Consider the following 22,755-nt stretch of genomic DNA (forward strand, 5'->3'; position numbering starts at 1 on the left):
CTCAACTCTCAGATTCTGTTCTTCTGTTTATCCTGATTTGATTTATCTAATTAACCTATTTGTTTTAATAATTACCCATACTTATAATACTTTTTTTTTTGGTGACTGGCTGGTGGTACAGGGATCTGAACCCTTGACCTTGGTGTTATGAACTCCTTGCCCTAACCAACTGAGCTAAATGGCCAGCCCTATAAAACTCTTTAAACTAATGGTTCCTAACATTTTTAGGTCACGGACTCCTTTGAGAATCCTATGAAAGCCACTGATATCTCCTTTAAAAAATAGACATTCTTTGGGGAGGGGAAACTATTAATTTCTGAGTGCTTATCTGAAAGAATAGTGTACTTTTTGCATTCTCATAGGGGCAGGTGCTGTAAATTTTTGTTTTTCTTTTAAAAGTAAAAGTAATTTAAGAGCCTAATTAGGAATTATAGTATCTTCTAAAACAGCAGATAAAGTTGGACATTATTATCTTCATTTAAAGGGAGATAAAAGGACTGGACACAGACTTCATGAACATGACCTCAACCAAAGGAAAGCATGGCAACCAAAGGAAAAATAAACAAATGTGATTATATCAAACTAAAAAGCTTCTGCACAGCAAAAGAAACAATTAACAGAGTTAAAAGACAACCAACAGAGTGGGAGAAAATATTTGCAAAATATACATCTGACAAAGGATTAATATCCAGAATATACAAGGAACTCAAACAACTTTACAAGAAAAAGCAAGCAACCCAATTAAAAAATAGGCAAAAGAGCTAAATAGGCATTTCTCTAAGGAAGATATACGAATGGCGAACAGACGTATGAAAAAATGCTCAACATCACTCAGCATTTGGGAAATGCAAATCAAAACCATACTGAGATACCATCTCACCCCAGTTAGGATGGCTTAAATCCAGACTCTGAACGATAAATGTTGGAGAGGTTACGGATGAAAAGGAACTCTCATACATTGTTGGTGGGACTTGTAACATGGTGCAGCCTCTATGGAAAATGGCATGGAGGTTCCTCAAACAATTGCAGATAGATCTACCATATGACCCAGCTATCCCACTGCTGGAAATATACGCAGAAGAATGGAAATCATCAAGTTGAAGGTATACCTGTTCCCCAATGTTCATTGCAGCACTCTTTACAATAGCCAAGAGTTAGAACCAGCCCAAATGTCCATCATCGGATGAGTGAATACGGAAAATGTGGTATATCTACACAATGGAATACTACTCAGCTATAAAAAAGAATGAAATACTGCCATTTGCAACGATATGGATGGACCTAGAGAGAATTATATTAAGTGAAACAAGTCAGGCACAGAAAGAGAAATATCACATGTTCTCACTTATTGGTGGGAGATAAAAATAAATAAATAAATTCACACACACACACACACACACACACACACACACACACAAAAACCGGGGAGGGAGGGGGAAGAAGACATAACAATTGCAACTCCTTGAAGTTGATACGACAAGCAAACAGAAAGGACATTGTTGAGAGGGAGGGGGGAGAAGTAGGAGGGAGGGAGGTTTCGGTAATGGGCCACGATAATCAACCACATTGTATATCCACAAAATAAAATAAGATATAAAAAAAAAATAAAATAAAGGGAGATAAAAACAAAGATGAGTTCAACTTGGTATTGGTAACACCAAGGTCAAGGGTTCAGACCCCCATACTGGCCAGCTGCCAAAAAAAACCCTCAAGACCAAAACCCCAAACATGAGTTCAATAAGATTGGCTTTTGCAGTGTGAAGATAAAACCAGTTTAAAGAATTTTCAATTTCTAGTTAATTGTTAACATTGTCACAGAAATTAGTGGTCCTCAAATTCCAGAACCAAATGCATCTGAGCAATCTGGAAGGTTGTTAAAAATACATATTCTCAGGCTCTACGCTAAGGGTCCAGGTGATTCAGATCAAGAGTCAGGTTTCAGATAGACTGACAAACAGCAATTTAATAGTTCAGTAACTGCAAAATTGATAAGCCAATGCAGACTTGCAAACAGAAGTTTTCCAAGTTTTTCAGATGTGCCCCTTTTAAGTCACAACAGCTGGCCTGATTGTAGTTTCTACTCCCACCAGATCCAAAAAGGAAGATGAAGAAAGCTATGGGCAAGAAAGAAAAGGGTTTGCTATTCTCCCTGATTCCTATACGAGGGATCTGGAACCACATTCTAGGGACTAAAAAGGGGAAAGATAAAGAAAAACAAGTAGAGCATCTTGAGCAGGCTCCCTCCCTGCTTTCCTTCTTCCTACAAACATTTATAAGGTACACTTACTGTGTGCCAGGTACTGTTCTAAGCACCAGAAATACAGTAGGGGATAAAACATACAAAATCTTTGCCTTTATGGAGCTTCCACTCTAGTGGTGAGAGACAGGCCATTAAGTAAATAAAACACTAAGTATGTGAGATGATGAGTGCTATGGAAAAATTAAATGCACCAATTATGCATATTACTGAATTAAAGAAGCCAATCTGGAAATCTGGCTGCATATTGAATGATTCCAACTAAATGACATTCTGGAAAAGGCAAAACTATGGTTACAGTAAAAAGATCAGTGGTTGCCAGGGGTTCAGGGCGGAGGGAGGAAGGAGTGAACAGAGGGAGAACTGGGGATTTTCAGGGCAGTGAAACTATTCATATTATAGTACTATGGTAGATATACGTCATCATACATTTGTCAAAATCCATAGAAGGCAAAACAAAGAATAAGTGCTAATATAAACTATGGACTTTAGATAATAATAAGGTATCAATATTGACTCATAAATTATAACAAATATGCCACAGTAATGCCAGATGTTAATAATAGGGGTTATTAGAGGCAGGGAGTATACATGGGAACTCTGTACTTTCTGCTCATTTTTTCAATAAACTTAAAATTGTTTTAAAAAATAAAAAAGGGTACTAATTAAAAACAAACAAACAAAAAACCCAGAAGGATAAGAAGTGAAATATGCATGTGTTGGATGCGGGGTGGGATGCCTTGAGGGATTTACAGTCTGAGAGATGAGGGGTGATTTGAGCGTTCTGAGCTTCTTAGGATAACACAGCCAGATACTGGGATAAAGGGCAAAATGAGATTAGTGATGACAGCCTCAGGACAGAGAGGTGATGAGTTGTGGGAGGGTGGAGGCTCTCTGGGGCTCCTTTTTTGCTCCTACTGATGGTGATGAAGGTGCCAGAGTAGGGGCAGTCTGGTTCTTGACAACAGACTTTATGTTTTCCCACAATCTGCAAAACTTATTGAGATTTCTGGCCTATAAAACTGGGGACTATAGGGCTGGCCAGTTAGCTCAGCTGGTTAGAGTGCAGTATTATAACATCAAGGTCAGGGGTTCGGATCTCCAAACCTGGCCAGCCACAAAAACAAAACAACAACAAAAAAACTGGGAACTATAGAAACTGTATACTATACTCCTTTCTTTTTCAAGTGGTAACCAGTGCTTCAATCTGTTCTTAGTTTTATATTTGATGTTTAAATATTATTGATGGGGAAGTGGCTGTTCCTACCAAGAAAATGGGTTTTGAAGTCTTGAACCTGTTGAGAAAATTCACATTTATATGAAGGCAAACGTTTCCAGGAGCTGTCTTCACATTTCTTCATGAACTGGTCAAAGAGGAGTCTTAAATCCTTGCTCCAGCTGGGGTTGGGGAGAGAATGGTCCCTCTGAGTGAGTTTCTCAGAAGAAAATAATCTCTAAAAGACAGAAAGAAGAAAAAGAAGAGTAATGGGAGATGCATTCTATTTCATAACACATTCTCCTACTGTCTACAACTATCTTGCTCCTTTTCTTCTTCCCAGAAGCCTGTCATTTCAAAATGGAAGGAGTTTCAGGGATCACCTGGTCCAGCCTGCTTGGGAGAAATGGGAGATTGAAAGAGGGTGAGTGATTTGCCCAGTGTCACCCACCTGGTTATTGGCAGAGCCAGACTTAAGCCCTGGTCTGCTGATTCCATTCTTTTTTCCAACCTTAATCAAGCACAGGTGAGCCAGGCACTGGAGATACAGATAAAGGACAGACATTATCCTTCAGGTAAAAAGTGCTATCAGCTGGGAATGCACAAGAAGCTAGAGAACAAGGGATAGGTATGCCTCTCAGATTGGAGGTTCAAGGAGGGGTTCTTTTACTTGAATATTGATTAGGCAAGTAGAAATTAGCCAGCTGGAAAGAGTATTGTAAAGGAACACTGTGTGCAAAAGCAAGGAGGCATAAAATAGTTTTGAGGGGTCTTATTACAATCACTTGAAGCAGGTAGTAATTATTATCCCTATTTTACAGATGAAATAAAAGCCTAGGGCTGGCCAATTAACTCAGTTGGTTAGAGTGTAGTGTTACAACACTGAAGTCAAGGGTTCGGATCCCTGTACTGGCCGCCACCAAAAAAGAAGATAAGAAAGCAATTAAAGCCTAAAAGAAGTTTGGCATTGTTATGGCACAAGAGGAGGAGTGGACGGCTGCAGAAATGTAGGCAAAGCCTCAATATTAGCTAACTGGTTTGAATTGTATTTGCAGGGTTAAACAGGAGAGGGACATGATCAGATCTGGCCTTTATCTGAAAGGTAGTAGGAGTGTCCAAGACTGTAATCTAGGAATATATTTTTACATTCTTTTCTCTATTTTGATTATTTCCTTAGAATCTAGCTCCAGTCATGTAGTTTTTAAAATACATGAATTCTAGAAGTAACCCAACAAACACAATTCATCACAGATTAATATGTATTGACCAATATATGTCAAATGAAAGGTAGAACAGTGTGTATAGGCTTTGGAATTAAGAATTCATCTCATCCACAGGTCTCATCTAAAAAAGCTGACTCCAAGGGCCAGCCCGTGGCTTATTTGGGAGAGTGTGGTGCTGATAACACCAAGGCCATGGGTTTGGATCCCTATATACGGATGGCCGGTTAGCTCACTTTGGAGAGTGTAGTGCTGACAACACCAAGTGAAGCGTTAAGATCCCCTTACCGGTCATCTTTTAAAATAAATAAATAAATAAATAAATGAAATAGCTGACTCCAGGATCGATCAGTTCCAGCATTCTTTTTTGGACCAGTGAAACAGCTAATCAAAGACTTTTAGGAATTAGAATGACTCCCTCAACTGTAGGCTCTCTTAACTGATTTTAACTTTTAAAGTCTGGGATCCAGCTAAATCCAACAAACTTTTTAAAGCCCTGGTATATGCTCTAGTTCTATGCAAGGGTCAGGTAAGACAAAGAAAGGAGACTCAGGCCCTGTCTTCAAGCGTTAGCAACCTTGGATGTGAAAAATACAACAGAAGTAGATACAGATACATACATAATGACTTTCAGGGAAAACTTCAAAATGATGGAGTGATTTTATAGGATAAAAAGGTCATAAAGGAGAGAATGGGAGGGCTGCTCAAGTAAAAGCATAGAGGGATGAAACAAGCATATGACACTTTGGGGAACTGCTACGATTTCAGCCTCACAGATGTAAGAGGCAAAGAGAAGAAGAGCAACAAGGTGTGGTTGGCAAAGCAGAAGAGGCACCATGCCACAGAGACTCTTTGGCCCTAATGCAGGTCTTAGATTTCATCTTCTAGGTCAATGTTTCCAAAGACCGGTATGAAAGATGATTTGGGGTGGCACATGGATGAAGATTCACATATCTTTAAATATCAAAAATATTTATATTTCATATATAAAATATATATTTATATAACATAAGATGACATAAATAGCACATAACACTTGTGATTTCACAAATGCTATTACTTAGGATGAAGTTAATTAAAGAAAGGGAGTCTTTAAAGAATCATGAAGATAATACTTGAATGATAAAACAACTTTTTCCTCTACAGGGAGCCTTAAGACTTTTTAAGCAAGGGAGCAACATGAACATAGGTTTTGGAAAGCTGCATCTGGTGTAAAGGATAAATTAAAATGGTGAGACACAATGATAGAGAAACCAGTTAAAAGACGGTTGCAAAGATCTGGGTCAGATATAGTAACAACCTGAACTGGGTACAGAAGAATGAGAAGAAAAGTTTTAAGATATTTAGGACATTGGAACTAAGGTATGAGGGCAGTTCCTGACTGTGGGAAAGAGAAAGTAGAAGAGTCTTGTATAATTCCAGAGTTGAGGCTTTGAAGACTGGCGTGGATAGAAGGAAAACAAAGACAAAGTTTCTGTTAGTGTGCATGTGTGTGTGAGTCAGGAGAAAATGGGAGTGGAACTATTAATTTTAGCTTGGGGCATGTTGAGTTTGTTACCCTAAATGGATGCTATAGGGCCGGCCCGTGGCTCACTCGGGAGAGTGCGGTGCTGATAACACCAAGGCCCCGGGTTCGGATCCCATATACGGATGGCCGGTTCGCTCACTGGCTGAGCGTGGTGCTGACAACACCAAGTCAAGGGTTAAGATCCCCTTACCGGTCATCTTTTAAAAAAAAAAAAAAATAAATAATAAAAAAATAAAAAAAATAAAAATAAAAAAAAAAAATAAATGGATGCTATAATGTTGTGGGAAATAAAAATAATAAAAGTTTCAGTTCAAGGAGGCAAGAACTAAGAGATAGTTGAAATTAAGGAACTAGTGAATTCATAGCATAGAGTATACATGAAAGACAAATGTTAGGGATAATCATTATCTTTTGTTGCCCCAATGGAAGAAAGGTCTTGCTTGATCTTTCGTTATTCATTTATAAAGTTGGACTGGTTAAGAAAAGTTATGACTTTTTTTTAAGTGTCTCTTTTAAGATTAAGTTACTGAGCAAAAAGGAGCATGACTTATAAAGCCTATAAATATTAACATGAATATTAGCACAGATTACAAGGCACCAACATATAATTAAAGAAGTGAGTTCATGTTTGTTGTAAGATTAGCACAAGACATTTTCTTTTCCAATGTGCAAGATGATACAGGATTAGTGACCAATCTGCACTCATTATCTTTAAAAGAAGGCTACAATAGCTTAATGGAGACGCTATACTCATCTAAATTACTAAACTTCTTTTTCAGTTCTTGCTTGATAGAGATGTTCCCTTAGTACTTCATTATGGCACATAGTACACACATACTTTAATTTTGCAATTTCACCAGTTAAATAAAATTTATAGGAGGCCACTGGTTTGGACTGAGCTCCTGCACTAGGCCCAACAGTTCAAACCAAAATGAAGTTACTCACGCTGAAGTTCCATGCCACCAAGCAGAAACTGAATTGTTTATCTGACCTTCCAAGAAATCAGGAGAGAGATAATAGCCTAATCCCTAAATAAACCAGTTTTAGCCAGCATGATAAGAAAGTCCCCTCTGCTTTAACCTTTACAAGGAAAATAACTTTGAAGTGAGCAATCCGTTTTTTGTTCTGTTTCTGCTTTTTTCAGCTCTTTTCTGTCTATAAAGCCACCCTCTTCTACTCAGCTCATCTGAATAGTCATTCTATTTTACAGAATGAGGTGTTGCCTGATTCTAGAATCACAAATAAAAGCCAATTAAAATCTTTAAAATAAATTTGTTGTAATTTTGTCTTTTGACAGTTCTAGTGACCTACAAAGAAACCTGAAGGACACTGCTGATGACTCCGAGACCCCTTGAGGAATACAGGAGAGGAGCCACTAACCCCTTTTGAGGTCCCCTGTCTTCCTCATGGAGCCCTGAGCATTGTAAATTCCTGTCATGTCAGACTCTGTTCTTTTTGCATTGAGTCTCCTGATCTTTCTGGCTTTTGAATCCAGGGTTTGTTTGTGTTGTGAGAGATCACATGACCCTTTGGGGTTTGTGGTGGCAAGAGCAGCAGTCATGACAGAAACAGGACTTGCTCCTGTAGGGAGGTCTCAGGAGTCTGACTGGGTCAGACAGAAACTGGCAGTATATGGCAATTACTGCAGGGGCTGTAAACTCTGGCTTTCAGAAATTTGCAGGGATTTTGTATTATAGTCTTTGTGTCTTTTTCTTGTGAGCTTAGGTAGAGGAAAATCTAAGTTGGTCAAGGGGATCTCAGAACCACAGCCACAACTTGACTGGTGGGCACGAGTTGGGAACTTAAGAGCATTAGTTTGCTCACCACCAAAAAATAAGCCTCCCAAGAAAGGTAAAGTTTGTCACAGAAACAGGTTAGTTGACATTAGGTCACCTACCACCTTCAAAAAAACTTCCATGCAACAAAGGAACACTGTGAAAGCATTACATGACCCAACCCTGTGGCATCTCCTTCTTAGGCTTTTATCTGGGCTCTGAGAGACCCAAGATTCAATGTAAAAATGGGATCCTTAATTTCTAAAGAACTGAGTATTCTGCCTTCTGGCTACTCCTTCCTTTTACATGTATAAGAATTAAGCCCCAGAAGCTGAAATATTTACAAAAATGGCAAAATCTTGCTAAAGATAATTTAGAATTAGATGGCCATTGTGTGGAACATTTCAGATAAACAACAGTGAACTTTACATTTAAAAACAAGGGCTCCCAAATTAGGCCCTCAGGGACACCTACTGATGTGCAGAGCATTTAAAAAGAGGTCAAACAATTTTATTGCTTTTTTTAAAAGACTTTCCAAAAGGCAAATGAAAAGCTTAAACAACTAGTTGATAAGAAAACTGAATCTACCAACTTTTTCATTTAGTTACTACTCTACCCCAAAAGCAAAAAGAAAGATAAAGTGTTTTTGGCCCTCAGGTCAAGCAGCTTTGCTTCCTTTTCAGAGCTATCCATGCTGAATCCAGGCATAGAAAATGCTTTCAATGTCCTATTCATTTATAGGCTCTGTCCTGAAATCAGTAATCTAGTTAAGAAACAGAAGCTAAATTGAAAACCTACCTATCAAACTAAATCAGTCTCCAAAATACACCTTTCTGGCATTTAGCTAGGTATTCTGAAACTCTTTGTAAAAAATGTACACTTATAAAGGAAAATCAATAGATATTTTTATAATAGGAGAAAACATTGGTCTAAATGCGCCTCATACGAGGTAATTTTGTCTTAACTGGGCTTCCTACTTACACCTTTGTTTAGTATTTAGGCATGAAATTTAAGTCCCATGGCTTTAAAATGTAAATTTTCTACCTTTTTTCTTTTTTTAACCTAAGAGCCATTCCTTTGGAAATGCAAATTTAGGGTAGAAAATTGTTGGATGGTTATTAAAAGTGGGATGAATAAAGTGGACAGTGATGGGGTTAAAACAAAAGTGTAGTGGACTGAATGTCCCCCCCAAACTCATTGAAGCTTGAATTGTGTCCCCCAAGTCCTCCACCGAGACTGTTAAGAGGGTGGGAAATCCTATTATGGTAATTGAAAGGTGGGGTCTTGAAGAGGTAATTAGATTGTAGGACCACACCACAGTGAATGGATTAATAATGATGGTTCAGGGGTGTGTTTCCGATGGCTTTAAAAGGAGAGTGCATCTCCACCTTGCAATGTGAGACCCCTGGATCACTATCGCCACCATCAAATATGTTACCTGGACTTTGGACTTCTGAGCCTCTGAAACTGTAAGCAATAAATTTTATTTTCTTTATAAATCACCCAGTTCCATGTACTCTGTTATAAGTAACAGAAACGGACTAATACAAAAGGTTAAAATCTACCAGACTGGACAGACCAGAGGGAACCCTGTTGGTCTTCCAAAACTACAGGGCCCCAAACCAGTCCACTCTACCTATTCCAGTTTGTATAAATTTAAAAAGCTGAAAGGCAGAGATTACAATGAGCAACATACCTAACAATTGCTTAGGGCAATAATCAGGCAGGTCAATCACAAAAAGGGCAAAGGTCCCTTGACTCAACCTCCCTGCTGGAATGGGTTTAATAGTCAGGAGGTGAAGAAGAGAAATATCCTCAGAGTAAATAATCCTGGGGAAGGATAAATAGGCTTGAAGAAGAATAGATGATGGTTATGACAACCACCCATCTGGGTGTGGTTAAGTCTCCTCTCCTGTGATGAAAGTTAATGTTCCCTGGTTGCTGGAACTAGTTGGGGAGAGGTAATGACAACTTCTTGGAGGATCTACCTTTAGGCAGAAAAGGGGAATTAAGAAAGCTCTGCCCTGCACTTTGCTATTTTTCAAGTGTCTTTAGCTCGAAGTAATCAATATACCAAAGCAACATATGTTGGGGTGACATTTCCTGAACTCTTTCAATGACTTAAGGTGCAATTCAAGCATAATTGTGAAGAAATAGTAAATTAGGTAAATTTAAATGGGATAAAAGTTTATAGACAATCCTGTCATAGTTTCAAAAGTCTTTCTTAGTAACTTGAAATCTTAAAGTCATGTTATGTTAAATTAAATCATGAAATGTCTGAGTCATTTCTAAGTAAGTTAAAATACTAAAACATTAATTAATGAACATAAATTTAAAATATATATAGAGAAACTAAATATATTTGGGTCTGTTAATAAACATAAAATTTGAGGAAATACATCATTCTAGAAATTGTGAAATGGTGAATGCTGCTATAAAACAATACACAATGCTTGCTAGTTTTCACTAGAAATCAAGATTACTAAGGATTAAAAATTCTAATTAATATATGGTAACCAAAACTAGAAATAATAAGGGAAAACAACTCTATGTGAGAGAAGTGAGGCATGTTTTATAAAGGAAGTGATAAAGGGTGAAAATGTATTTTGTTTATGGGAAAGAGGAAGAGTATAGGACAAATTAATGGATATAAAAAAGTTGCAGAAGGGTTGTAAACAGACAAGAATTTCATGTGTTGTTAAGTGAACTAAAACTGATAAGTTTATAAAAATGAGACCTAATATCAAAAGTACACTGGTGCAAAACTAGAATTTGGTCCTCTCTGTTAAAACAAGGTTTTCTTGGAGTATTAATCTGCTCTTAATAGGAAATAGTAAAAGATTTCTCTTTACCTTTTAGGTAATTGCTCTAGGAAACAAAGACTTTGTGTTTTATTAAGATGAGTCCCTGTGGGGGCTGGCCTGTGGCTCACTCGGGAGAGCGTGGTGCTGACAACACCAAATCAAGAGTTAAGATCCCCTTACGGGTCATCTTTAAAAAAAAAAAAAAGATGAGTCCCTGTGCTTCATGTTGTCTTTATTAGGTCTTAGATTACTTAAGAAAATTGAGTCCTCTCTTTTAAAGACCTAAGGTTGCTTCCACAACTATGTAACTCTCTGTATTTGCCTTTTGAAGTTTTAAAATTATTACTCCGGTTAAATGAGTAACTTATTTCACAGTAACCTATGATCCTATTTTGATCAAGTGTTTTTTAAATTTATATATATTTATTTATTTTTGGTGGCTGGCCAGTACAGGGATCAAACCCCGGATCTTGGTGTTATCAGCACCACACTCTAACCAACTGAGCTAACCAGCCAGGCCTTGGTCAAGTGTTTCAAACCTTTTATATTTTTAACAAATCTTCCAAAATCAAATTGTAAACTAAGTCTTTTTGACCTTGAACTAATTTTGGGATATTACACAGGGCATCAGAACATCTCAAGGATCGGTAAACTAACTAGGCTTATTTGATATATTAATTATACAGGAAGTATCTTTGTTTTCTACAGCTATAATTAAATACCTAAGACTGGGTAATTTACAAAGAAAAGAAATTTATTTCTTACAGTTCCGAATGCCGGGAAGTTCAAGGTTGAGGGGTCGCAATTGATGAGAGGTATTCTTTTATAGCAACTCAAAAACAGACTAATACAGAAAATTGGTACCAGAGAAATGGGGTGTTTCTTATAATAGATGCTTGAAAATGTGGAAGCAATTTTGGAACTGAGCGTTGAGGACAGGATGGAAGATTTTGGAGAAACAGGCTGGGAAAAGCCTAAATGCTGGTGAGGTTAGAAGACAGAACCAGGGAGAGTTTAAAATGGTTTAGAGATTGGTTAAATGTAGGTAATCAGAATGCTGATAGAAATATGGACAGTAAAGGCCATTCCGAGAAGGACTTAGATATAAATGAGAAGGAGCTTATTGGAAACTGGGGAAAAGATCACCCTTGGTATGAACTTACAAGGAACGTGGCTGCACTCTGTTTGTGCTCAAAAGTTTTATGTAACATGGAACTTTGAGGTGCTGACCCAGGCTATTTGGCAAAAGAAATTTCTAAGCAGCAAAGCATTTGAACAGCTGCATGGCTACTTGTAACAGCCTATTCTCAAATTACGGTGGCAAAGGCATGACGTAAAGCTGGAATTTATAATTAAAAGAAAAGCAGAGTGTAAAGATTTGGAAAACTTGTAGCCTGGCCATGTGGTAGAGAATGAGAGAGCATTTTCAGGAAAAAAGTCCAAAGGTGCAGAGCAAGAACTGGTTGCTAAAGATATTAGCATGGCTATGAGGCAGCCAGATGCTAACAACCAAGAGAATGGCAGAAAGGTCCTGAAATCATTTCAGAAGTCTCAAGGCCACCCCTCCCATCACAGGGGAGGACCTAGTGGACCAAATTGTTCCAGTGGACAGACCCAGGGCCTGCTGCCCTGTGCTGCCTCGGGACACTGTTCCCTGCATCCCCACTGCTAGGGCTGCAGCAGCCCTGCATCAAGTAGCCCCAAGTGTGCTTCCTGTAGCACCGCTAAAGAGCACAAGCTAGAAATCTTGGTAGTGTCCGTGTGGTGTTAAGAATGCAAGAGCAGTGGAGGAGTGGCAGCCTTCACCCAGATTTCAGAGGATGTATGGAAGGGCCTGGGGACCCAGGCAGGGACCTACCACAGGAGCAGAGCCACCACAAAGGGCATCTACTAGAACAGTGCCAGCAGAAATGTGGAATCAGAGCCCCCACAGAAAGCTCCTACCAGGGCAATGTCTAGTAGAGCGATAGGAGTACAAGGACCCCACAACTGTAGGCCCACTGGTAATTTGCAACATTGGCCTGGAAAAGATGCAGCCACCAGTGCACCCAGTGGGTTGCTCCCGGCAGAGCCATAGGGGTGGGACTGCCTGATGCTTTGGAGGCCCAAATTCCCCACTGTGCCCAGGATGCAGGACTTGGAGTCAAAGAAAATTATTTTGGAGCTTTAAGATTTAATGTTTGCCTTGCTGGGTTTTGGACTTGTTTGGGGCCTATTCCTCCTTTTTGGAATGGGAATATGAATCCAACGTCTGTTCCACAATTGTATCTTGGCAGTACATAAATTTGTTTTTGATTTTCACAGGTTCACAGCTGGAAGAAGTTTTGCCCCTGGTCTCAGGTGAGACTCTGGGCTTTTAAGTTGGTACTGGAATAAGTTACGATTTGGGGGACTATTGGGATGGAATGATTATATTTTGTATGTGAGAGGGACATGAGCTTTTGTGGGGCTGGAGTAGAATGATAGAGTTCGGATATGTTGTCCCCCCAAAGCTCATGTCAAAATCTGATCCCCAATATAGCAATGTTGGGAGCTGTTTGGGTCACTGGGCAGATCCCTCATGAATAGATTAATGCCTGGGGGAGGGGCAGTGAGTGAGTTCTCACTCTGTTAGTTCCTGTGAGAGCTGGCTGTTTAAAGGACCTTGGCACACCCCGCCCCCCTTGCTTCCTCTTGCCGTATGATCTTGCACCTGTCAGTGGTCTGCCACTTTCCACCATGAGTAGAAGCAGCCTAAGGCCCACACCAGATGCAGCTGCCTCAGAATCATGAGCCAAATAAACCTCTTTTCTTTACAACAACAACAGAAAAAGACTCCTAGAAGAAAACACAGGGGAAACACTTCAGGATGTAGGACTGGGCAAAGACTTTATGAATAAGATCTCCAAAGCACAGGCAACAACAACAAAAATAAACAAAAGGGATCATAAAAGCTTTTGCACAGCAAAGGAAACAATCAACAGAATGAAAAGACAACCTATAGAATGGTAGAAAATATTTGCAAACCATAAATCTGACACAGGATTAATATCCAAAATACACAAGGAACTTAAACAGTAAGAAAACCAAATAATCCAAATAAAAAATGGGCAAAGGAGCTGAATAGACATTTCTCAAGGGAAGACATACAAATGGACAACAGGTTCATGAAAAATGTTCAACATGACTAATCATCAGGGACATGCAAATCAAAACTACTTTGAGATATCACCTTACCCCAGTTAGACTGGCTATTATCAAAAGGACAGAATAACAAATGCTGTCAAGGATATGGAGAAAAGGGAACCCTTCTACACTGTTGGTGGGACTATAAATTAGTACAGCCACTGTGGAAAATAGTATGGAAGTTTCTCAAACAACTATAGATAGAACTACGATATGATCCAGCAATCCCACTTCTGGATTTATACCCAAAGGAACGAAAATCATCATGTCAGAGGGATACCTGCACTCCCATATTTATCACAGCTCTATTTACAATAGCCAAGTTACAGAACCAACCTAAAATGTCCATCAATGAACAACTGGATAAGGAAAATGTGGTATATATGCACAATGGAATACTACTCAGACATAAAAAAGAATGAAATTCTGCCATTCATAGCAACATGGATGAGCTTGGAGAAAAAAATGTTGACTGAAATAAGCCAGACACAGAAATACTGCATGTCCTCACTCTTAAGTGAGAGCTAAAAAATAAACAAATAAGAAAGAAAGAAAGGGAGAAAGAAACAACAACCACCTATATATTCATATACACTTGACTTGCTCATTAAAGCTTTTGGAAAATGAAGTTAATTCTTGATGGCAAATAGATATAAATATTTCATCAAAAAGAGGAAATTTTTATCGCACCTTAGACTTTGGTTCCATATTCTATTTCTTTATTTTCTGCTGGAAAATAACCCCAGGATTTTTCTAACTTGAGAAAAACTTTCAGTTGATTATGTAGTTGCACTCTCCAACATCTTATTTTTCCCTTCCTGTCCCTGACAAGTTTGAGTGGGAGAGTGGTTTACAGCTCCTCTATTCATAACCCCTGCAACGTGGCTTCTGCCTCCACTGTAACTTTGAAAGCCACAATTAGCCCTCACCAGCTAAGTCAAATGGCCTTTTCACGGTCCTCAGTCTTCTCGTGACCTTTAATACTACTAATACCACTCTTTCTTTGAAACTCTCCCCTCGTTGGCTAGTATCTCCACTGACATCTAGGCCAGAAATATTTTCCAGAAGAGGGTAACATAGTCTGCAAGACAGGCTGGGCATATGAATGTGGGTACCTACTAGGCTGAAGGGGGTAAGGAAAACGCTGGGGCAGAAGTGGCGGTCCCTTCCCCACCCCAAAAACAAAAGAAACAACAATCACAATAATATGTTGAACTTTCAGAAGGAAAAAACAGAACTGAGTGAGGAAACAGCGGCGAGAAATTGGTTAACAGACACAAAGAATGATTATGTATTGTAATGATGAATATGCTAATTATCCTGATTTGACCATCACATAGTGTACTCAAGTATCGATAGTCAACTCTGTAACCCACAAATATGTATAATCAATTGTTTCAATAAAAAAAAAGAATTATGGGTTTGATCTATTTGATTTTAGTTGGTTTGTTTCATAGTGACCCTGGCATTCTCGAAACTCTTGGTATTGACTCCTGAGAGTCAAAATAGTAGTCTCTCTGGTCAGCTGTATCCTCTCAAAAAGTTATCTACAAGCAGCCACCTGCTGAACACTAAATGGCCTCTCTCCCGGAATGATGAAATGTCCAAGAAACACATCATAATGATAGGATACTGTAACCTACGAGTGATGTGTTGAGACTGAAAACAAAACGATGGTGACTGAGAGTAGCACCAATGCCCTAAGTTTTGGTTACACACACACCTAGGTGAGAGCCTGACCAAAAGGGAGTAATTGTTAAATTGAAAAAAAAGTTTGTTGTAACTTTGTCTTTTTGACATTCTCCCAAACTAGATTGTGAGTTCCTTGAGAGAAAGGAGTATTTATTACTCATCTAATATATCATCAGTAGCTAATAATGCCTGGCATATTTGTTGGGGCTTAATCAATATTAATTGAATACATCAATGAAACAAAATATAGGGATATAAGAGCGGGAAAAATTTATTTAAAACTATGTTCCAGGCACCGCATTAAACACTTTCCCTGTATTATCTCATTTCATTTTTTGCTTTCTTTTTTTCGGCGGCTAGCCGGCATGGGGATCCGAACCCTTGACCCTGGTGTTATCAACATCCAAGCTTTAACCATCATTTAATCTTATAATATATCTTCAAAAGTGAAGAAACTGGCTTAGAGAGGGTATGATTGATTATCGGACAAACAGAAGCCTTCTACTTACTTCCCGAGTTGGCTTTCACTCTCAGGAATAAGACAAGTCACAGACCATCAGGATTAAAACATCGGAAGAGACAGTGGTATTCTAGGGAGGTCTGTATGAGCCAGGCTGCCTAGGTTCAGACGCTCACTCGGCCACCCGTTTTCTGTGTGACCTTGCTTAACCTTTCTTTTTTAATACCAGTAGCAGTGGGGGGTCCTTTCCCTGATGAGCAGTCGAGCAACCAGCACACTGCTTCCAAACAGTTCCCTTCCCGTCCAGTTTCCGAAGGTTTGCATCTCAGGACCGTTTGGAGCCGACGTTAGCTTTCATTCTGAGACCGGCAGGATGAGGGATAAACAATTAAAAGGATCCGCAGTTGCAAGCTCGTCTCTAACTGTGAGTCCTGTCTGTCCCCGGCGCCCGCCCGCACCCCCCGGACTCACCCGCGCCGGTCCCGGCTGGCTCGCAGGCGGGCACGCGCCTCCCCGCGGACAGCGCGGGGCCCCGACCGAGCGCAGGCGCGCGGCACAGATCCGCAGCATGGCCCCGAGTGGCGGCGGGAGCGAGGGTGCCAGCGTCCTAGCGCAGAAGAGCAAGCTCGCTCCCCACACGCCCGCCCACCGGTATTAGCTCTGGGGGCGGGCCGAGGGCGGAGCCTGGAGGGCAGGCAGCGCGTCCTGGAGGGAAGGCGGGCCGGAGGGGCGTGAGGTTGGTGGGACCCCGGCTGAGTGAGGACGCGGTCGTCTGGCTACAGCCTGGCCTCGGCCTTTTCGTTCCGAAAGACTTTCCGCCGTCGCCAGGCGCCCGGGCCACTTCCGGGGCCACTCAAAAGCCGGCGGAGGGCGGCTGGGGCGGTCCCGGATTAGCGCCCTCGGCCCCTCAGCCCTGGCGCCGGCGCGCTGTCAGTGGAAGATTCGCGATCACCCCTACCGTACGTGCCGGACGAAAGCAATGTTCCCTGTTCCCAGGTAGTTCTCCCTGCCGCAGAAAACTGAAGGCCCTCGGAGGGCAGGAGCGCGGACAAGGAGTGGTATGAGTAGTGTTTTCTCATAGACCACGGATAAGTCTTTGGGATCTGCTGATCTACAGAGAGCCTTCTGGGTACATCCGGCCTTCATCCAATTAACATGCTGCTTTTCCTGCTGCCTACACCCGCCTTACCCCCACACCCCGGCCAACGCGCGCGCTTGCGCATTAGAGAGAGGACCCTTTAGGCCTCAAGTTGAACCAGAAGTCCCTGAGTCAGACTGTCAAACAGAATCATAGGAACATTTGAAGGATGTTCACCCTTAGCTTTGCAGTCAGATTTGACCAGCTCAAACTCCTCCTCCACCGCTTAGTAACATCTTGTACAAACTCTTCAATTGCTCCTGGCCCCTGTTTATCTGTTTGTTGTGAGTACTAATAAGAATGTATATCAGGTTTTGCTATTAACAGAACCGTCTTTTTTCAAGGAAAGTGCCCTCAGGACAGTGGTGCAATGGCGCTGTCTTGGTGTCCCAAGGTCTGTCTTGTACAGCCTCATGTAAGCCTGATTATTAAAATTTCAAGAATTTGGCAAGCCAGATCTTAAACACGACCATTATTAAAATTTAAATTATGTAAACTTACAATTAAGTTATATTAAAAACGAAGATAGTCGATCCTAAAAAGGGAATAGACACTGTAATTTCCTGGTTATTTTACTACATTTTACTATCATCTGTGCTCTTGAGGTTGTTACCAGAGCCACTCAACTCCTGGATTGGCTCGCCAAAATTTGCTACTGGTACAGAGATCTGGCTGCCTGTCCCCTTTCAAAAACAACTCAAAAAGCAAATGTTGGTAAAAATGGAAGTCAGCTTTTATTCAGGAATACCTGTGACCTGAGAAGAAATGTTAGGCTAACCCATCTCTCTGGTAAACCTGAAGGAGAATGGCCAGGCTAAAGCCATCTCAAAGATTTACTGAGGAATTTTTAAAGAGAGGGCCAAGGGAACGGAACATGGGAAATAAAAAGGAGGAGGGTAGGGGACATGAGCTGCAAGGGCTCTATGCAAGGACTCAGGTGCAGAGTGTTGCCAAGACTCCATCTGGTTTCTGTTCCCATCTTTGTTGTTATCTCAAGGTCCTGCTGTGTGGAGGATATTGACATTAATGAGAAAGAAATAAAACACATGTATTTCACAGGGGCAAAGCTTGTAGCTTAGAAGGACCAAAGTCCTGTAGTTTAGGAGGCAAGAGCCTCTAGCTTAGGGGGCCAAAGCCCAACCCTTTAGGAAAACACATAGAAATGCTAAGATTAAGAAAGACCAGAAAATTTTACAGGACTAAAGCCTTTGATGTAGATAGACTTGAAGCACAACAAAAAGTGATTGCTCTGGGGGCAGTTGCCTTGGAGCACCTAAACCTAAATGATGGGAAAGTATGTAAGCTAAAATCTTCAAGGATATTCTGCTAGTTAGTGCTTGGGGGATGTTCCACATCTTGCCCTTAAGCTGTTTGAGTTTCTTGGGGAGCTAAGCGCTATGATGATTATCTCATTGTTTCTTTTTGTACATCAAATAGCTTAGTTTTATGACTCCTTTTGATGGTAAATTGCTTAAACTATTTTAAGTTACACCTGCTTTAATGAAGATTGTCACGTAGCCAGTGCGTTTGTGTTTTCCCTATGATTGATCAACTACCTGTTTTTCTTCTGTAACTTTGTCTTTACAATAAAAAATGAAACAAAACCTGACTCAGGGCTATGCCTGGGCTTTCCTCTCTTGAAGTTTTCCCTTGGTGTAGTCCCTTTGGGCTTCTGAATACATGGGCTCTGTGTAATCTTTTTTTTTTTAAAGATGACTGGTAAGGAGATCTCAACCCTTGGCTTGGTGTTGTCAGCACCACGCTCAGCCAGTGAGCGCACCAGCCGTCCTTATGTAGGATCCGAACCCGCGGCGGGAGCACTGCTGCGCTCGCAGCGCCGCACTCTCCCGAGTGCGCCACGGGGTCGGCCCCCTATGTAATCTTTTGTGTCTCCGTCACTCTGCAAGAGGTGACACTGCTGGAGGGGTGGAATCAGCATAGCTTTATTGATGTCTTCCTTTGTTTCCCAGGGTCTGCAAATTTGCAGCTTCAGGCTGGCTGGAAAACAACTTTAGGTTCACATAAATAATGTTACCTTGTCCCATAACCAAGGTTCAAAATATCAAATAACCGTGGGAAAAGAGGGAACTAAGAGAAATCAAGGAAATGCATCAAGGAAAAAACTGTGCTTTTAAAATTTGCATACAATCTATGGTTTTAGTTCCCAATCTGGCTTCAGTCCTGCTCATTCCAACAAGGGTCATTTACCTCTACTGTATTTGTATGGTGGGAATACTAAACATATATCATCCCAACTTTGAATTCAGTGACATCATAGTGGTAGCTTGAAAATGGACTGGGAGAACGGGCCAGCCTGTGGCTCACTCCGGAGAGTGTGGTGCTGATAACACCAAGTTAAGGGTTAAGATCCCCTTACCGGTCATCTTTTTTTAAAAAAAAAATGGACTGGGAGGGAGTATTCACTTCACTCATGGCAAATCGGGGCCATCCTCTCTCCCCTTTATTAGACATTTACCAGTATGCCACAGTCCTAGTACATCCTGAGGTGAGTTTACATAATTAACTAATTATGTAAAAAAATTGTGTAATTACATAATTAATTATGTAAGTTTGCATGTATCAAACTTACCAAATTATAATAATTATGTAAGTTTACATAATTAATTAATTAAGACTGGTGGGTTACACAATACTTGTACTTTTCCACCAACACAGTTCTGTAGCCACTCACACAATAAAGGTGGGACTGGAGGAACCACTACTGGAAAAGGTTTATCAGAGATATATAAACTTGGCCTTGTGGCTTGGCTCTCAGTCCTGAGAGCCCCTCTCTACTTTTTGTGTGTGTGTGAGCAATTAGTATTTGTCAAACTCCAGGGATCTGGATGTATTAGATATTTTGCCTTGATTTCTTTCGCATGAACTTCTTCATCAGTTTTTCAGTAGATAACAACACCCGGGTATATTTTAAGCCTACACTATTCATTGAGGGGAAAGTATAACATTTGGACACAAAGGGAGTTTGAGAGATAAGACAGTGCAGGGCTGGCTGGTTAGCTCAATTGGTTGGAGCCCAAGTTCGATTGCTGTACCAGCCAGCCACCAAAAAAAAAAGAGATAAGACAAATGCAGTTGGACCCTGGGAATTCAAGAGCAACTGAACTGAATGAAGATCAGGCATAACGTATCCTTCCCTGCCCCATAACCTTTCAGTTGTCTTCTCTTTAATATAGTTTTACAGTTTCCTGGTGGCAGGGATGGTGTCTAATTGTCTTATTAATTGTAGTATTTCTTGTAATAACTCCCATTTAGTGCTCAAATACTTGTTTAGCAGCAAGAGCCCAAAGTATCTTTGGTGTGGTGCATGCAGAAGGAGGCACAAGTGTAAAATAAACCCATAAAACTGAGATAACTTTTGTTAATGAATAAAAAACAGTTTACACAGATAACTTAAAATTGTATATATTTACAATTTACAATGTAGTCAGAGTCTATCAAAATCTATAAACAGATTTCAGTCCTGCTAAGATTGTCTATTTTATTAATGTTCCAAAAGCTCATCTATCAGTCTCTCAAAGGACTTTGGACTTTGGAAAATTATAGGTCAATTACATTGTTTAAAATTCAGATTTTTCGGGCCGGCCCGTGGCTCACTCGGGAGAGTGTGGTGCTGATAACACCAAGGCTGCGGGTTCGGATCCCATATAGGGATGGCCGGTTGGCTCACTGGGTGAGCGTGGTGCTGACAACACCAAGTCAAGGGTTAAGATCCCCTTACCAGTCATCTTTAAAAAAAAAAAAAAAAAAAAAAAAAATTCAGATTTTTCAAGTAGTGGCAATACATTTGGCTAAGTCACTCTGACCTGGCTTTCTCTGGGGTATTTTTGTTAGCAGCATATATGAAATGTCTGGCCAAATTTGGAGGGGGAAGGAACAGGTCTAGGAATAGGATTGGTAGTCTGTGGAAGTGGAAGAGTTTTTCTCTGAAGTTTGTGTGGCTTAGGCAAGGAAAAATTTTCAACCTTGCTTTTGAAAGAATTACACTTTAAATAAGCCAATGGTATGAAACTTAATAGTATTCTTACCATTATTTAATTTTGTAGACATCTTTATTGAGATATAACTGGCATAAACTGCACATATTTAAAGTGTATAATTTGGTAAGTTTTGGTACATGCAACCATCACCACAATCAAGATAATGAGCATATCTGTTACCCATTAAGTTTGCTCATGCTCTTGTAAACTTTCCTTCCACCTCCTAGGCAGCCACTGATTTGCTTTCTGTCACTGGATTAATTTGCATTTTATAGAGTTTTATATAAGTGGAATCATATAGTAGGTAGTCTTTTTGTGACCTGAATTTCTTTCATTCAGTATGATTATGTTGGGATTCATCCATGTTTTGCTTGAATCAGTAATTCATTTCCTTTCTGTATTAGTCCATTTTGTGTTACTATAACAGAATACCTGAGACTGGGTAATTTATAAAAAACAGAGGTTTATTTGCTTATGATTCTGGGACAGCTGCATCTGGTGTGGGCCCCAGGCTGCTTCTACTCATGGCAGAAAGCGGCAGTCAGCTGGTGGGTACAAGCAGATCACATGGCAAGAGGAAGCAAGAGAGAGAGGGAAGTGCCAGGGTCTTTTATTTATTTATTTATCTGTAATTTTTAAAAAAGATGACCAGTAAGGGAATCTTAACCCTTGACTTGCTGTTGTCAGCACCATGCTCTCACAAGTAAGCTAACCAGCCATCCCTATGTAGGGATCTGAACCCGTGGCCTTGGTGCTATCAGTACCACACTCTCCCAAGTGAGCCACAGGCCTGTCCTGAGCCAGGGTCTTTTAAACAACCAGCTCTTGTGGGAAATTAATAGAGTGAGAACTCACTCACTACCATCACTCTCCCAGGGAGAACATTAATCCATTTATGAGGGATCCACACCTATGACTCAAACAGCTTCCAACACTGCCACATTGGGGATAAGATTTCCACATGAGTTCTGGGAAGACAATACATCCAAACTCCATCATTCTGCCCCTGGCCTCCCAAAACTCATGTCACTCTCACATACAAAATACAATCATTCCATCCCAACAGTCCCAAAAGTCTTAGCTTGTCCCAGCAACAACTTAAAACTCCAGAGTCTAAGGTCTCATCTGAGACCAAAGGCAAAATTGCTTCCAGCTGTGAACCTGTAAAAATCAAAAAACAAATTTATCTATTGCCAAGATACAACTGTGAAACAGACATTAGGTACACATTCCCATTCCAAAAGGGAGGAATAGGTCAGAAGAAAGGGGAAACAGGTCCCAAACAAGTCTGAAACCCAGCAGAGCAGACATTAAATCTTAAAGCTCCAAAATAATCATCTTTGACTCCAAGTCCTGTATCCTGGGCACAATGAAGCATCTAGGCCCCCAAAGCATCAGGCAACCTTGTTCTCACAGCTCTGCTGGGCACAGCCCACTGGGCTGCACTAGTAACTGTGGCTTTTCCAGGCTGTTTGTTGCTTTGTGTTGCTTCACCCCCCACA

General features: G+C 40.4%; 1 protein-coding gene across 1 annotated transcript in view; it reads right to left on the reverse strand.

Moving 5' to 3' along the window:
- Positions 1 to 17,146, reverse strand: part of THEM4 (thioesterase superfamily member 4) — a 59,035-nt gene extending 41,889 nt beyond the window's left edge. Inside the window, exons 1-2 of the mRNA XM_063106573.1 lie at positions 16,589 to 17,146; positions 3,525 to 3,711 (exon numbers count right to left, since the gene is read on the reverse strand). Coding sequence (XP_062962643.1) covers positions 3,525 to 3,711; positions 16,589 to 16,687 — 286 coding nt within the window. The 5' untranslated portion in view covers positions 16,688 to 17,146. The remainder of the gene's footprint in view (positions 1 to 3,524; positions 3,712 to 16,588) is intronic.
- Positions 17,147 to 22,755: the final 5,609 nt, after the last annotated feature.

Source organism: Cynocephalus volans, chromosome 8, assembly GCF_027409185.1.
Source record: "Cynocephalus volans isolate mCynVol1 chromosome 8, mCynVol1.pri, whole genome shotgun sequence".
In the NCBI taxonomy this organism is placed as follows: Eukaryota; Metazoa; Chordata; class Mammalia; order Dermoptera; family Cynocephalidae; genus Cynocephalus; species Cynocephalus volans.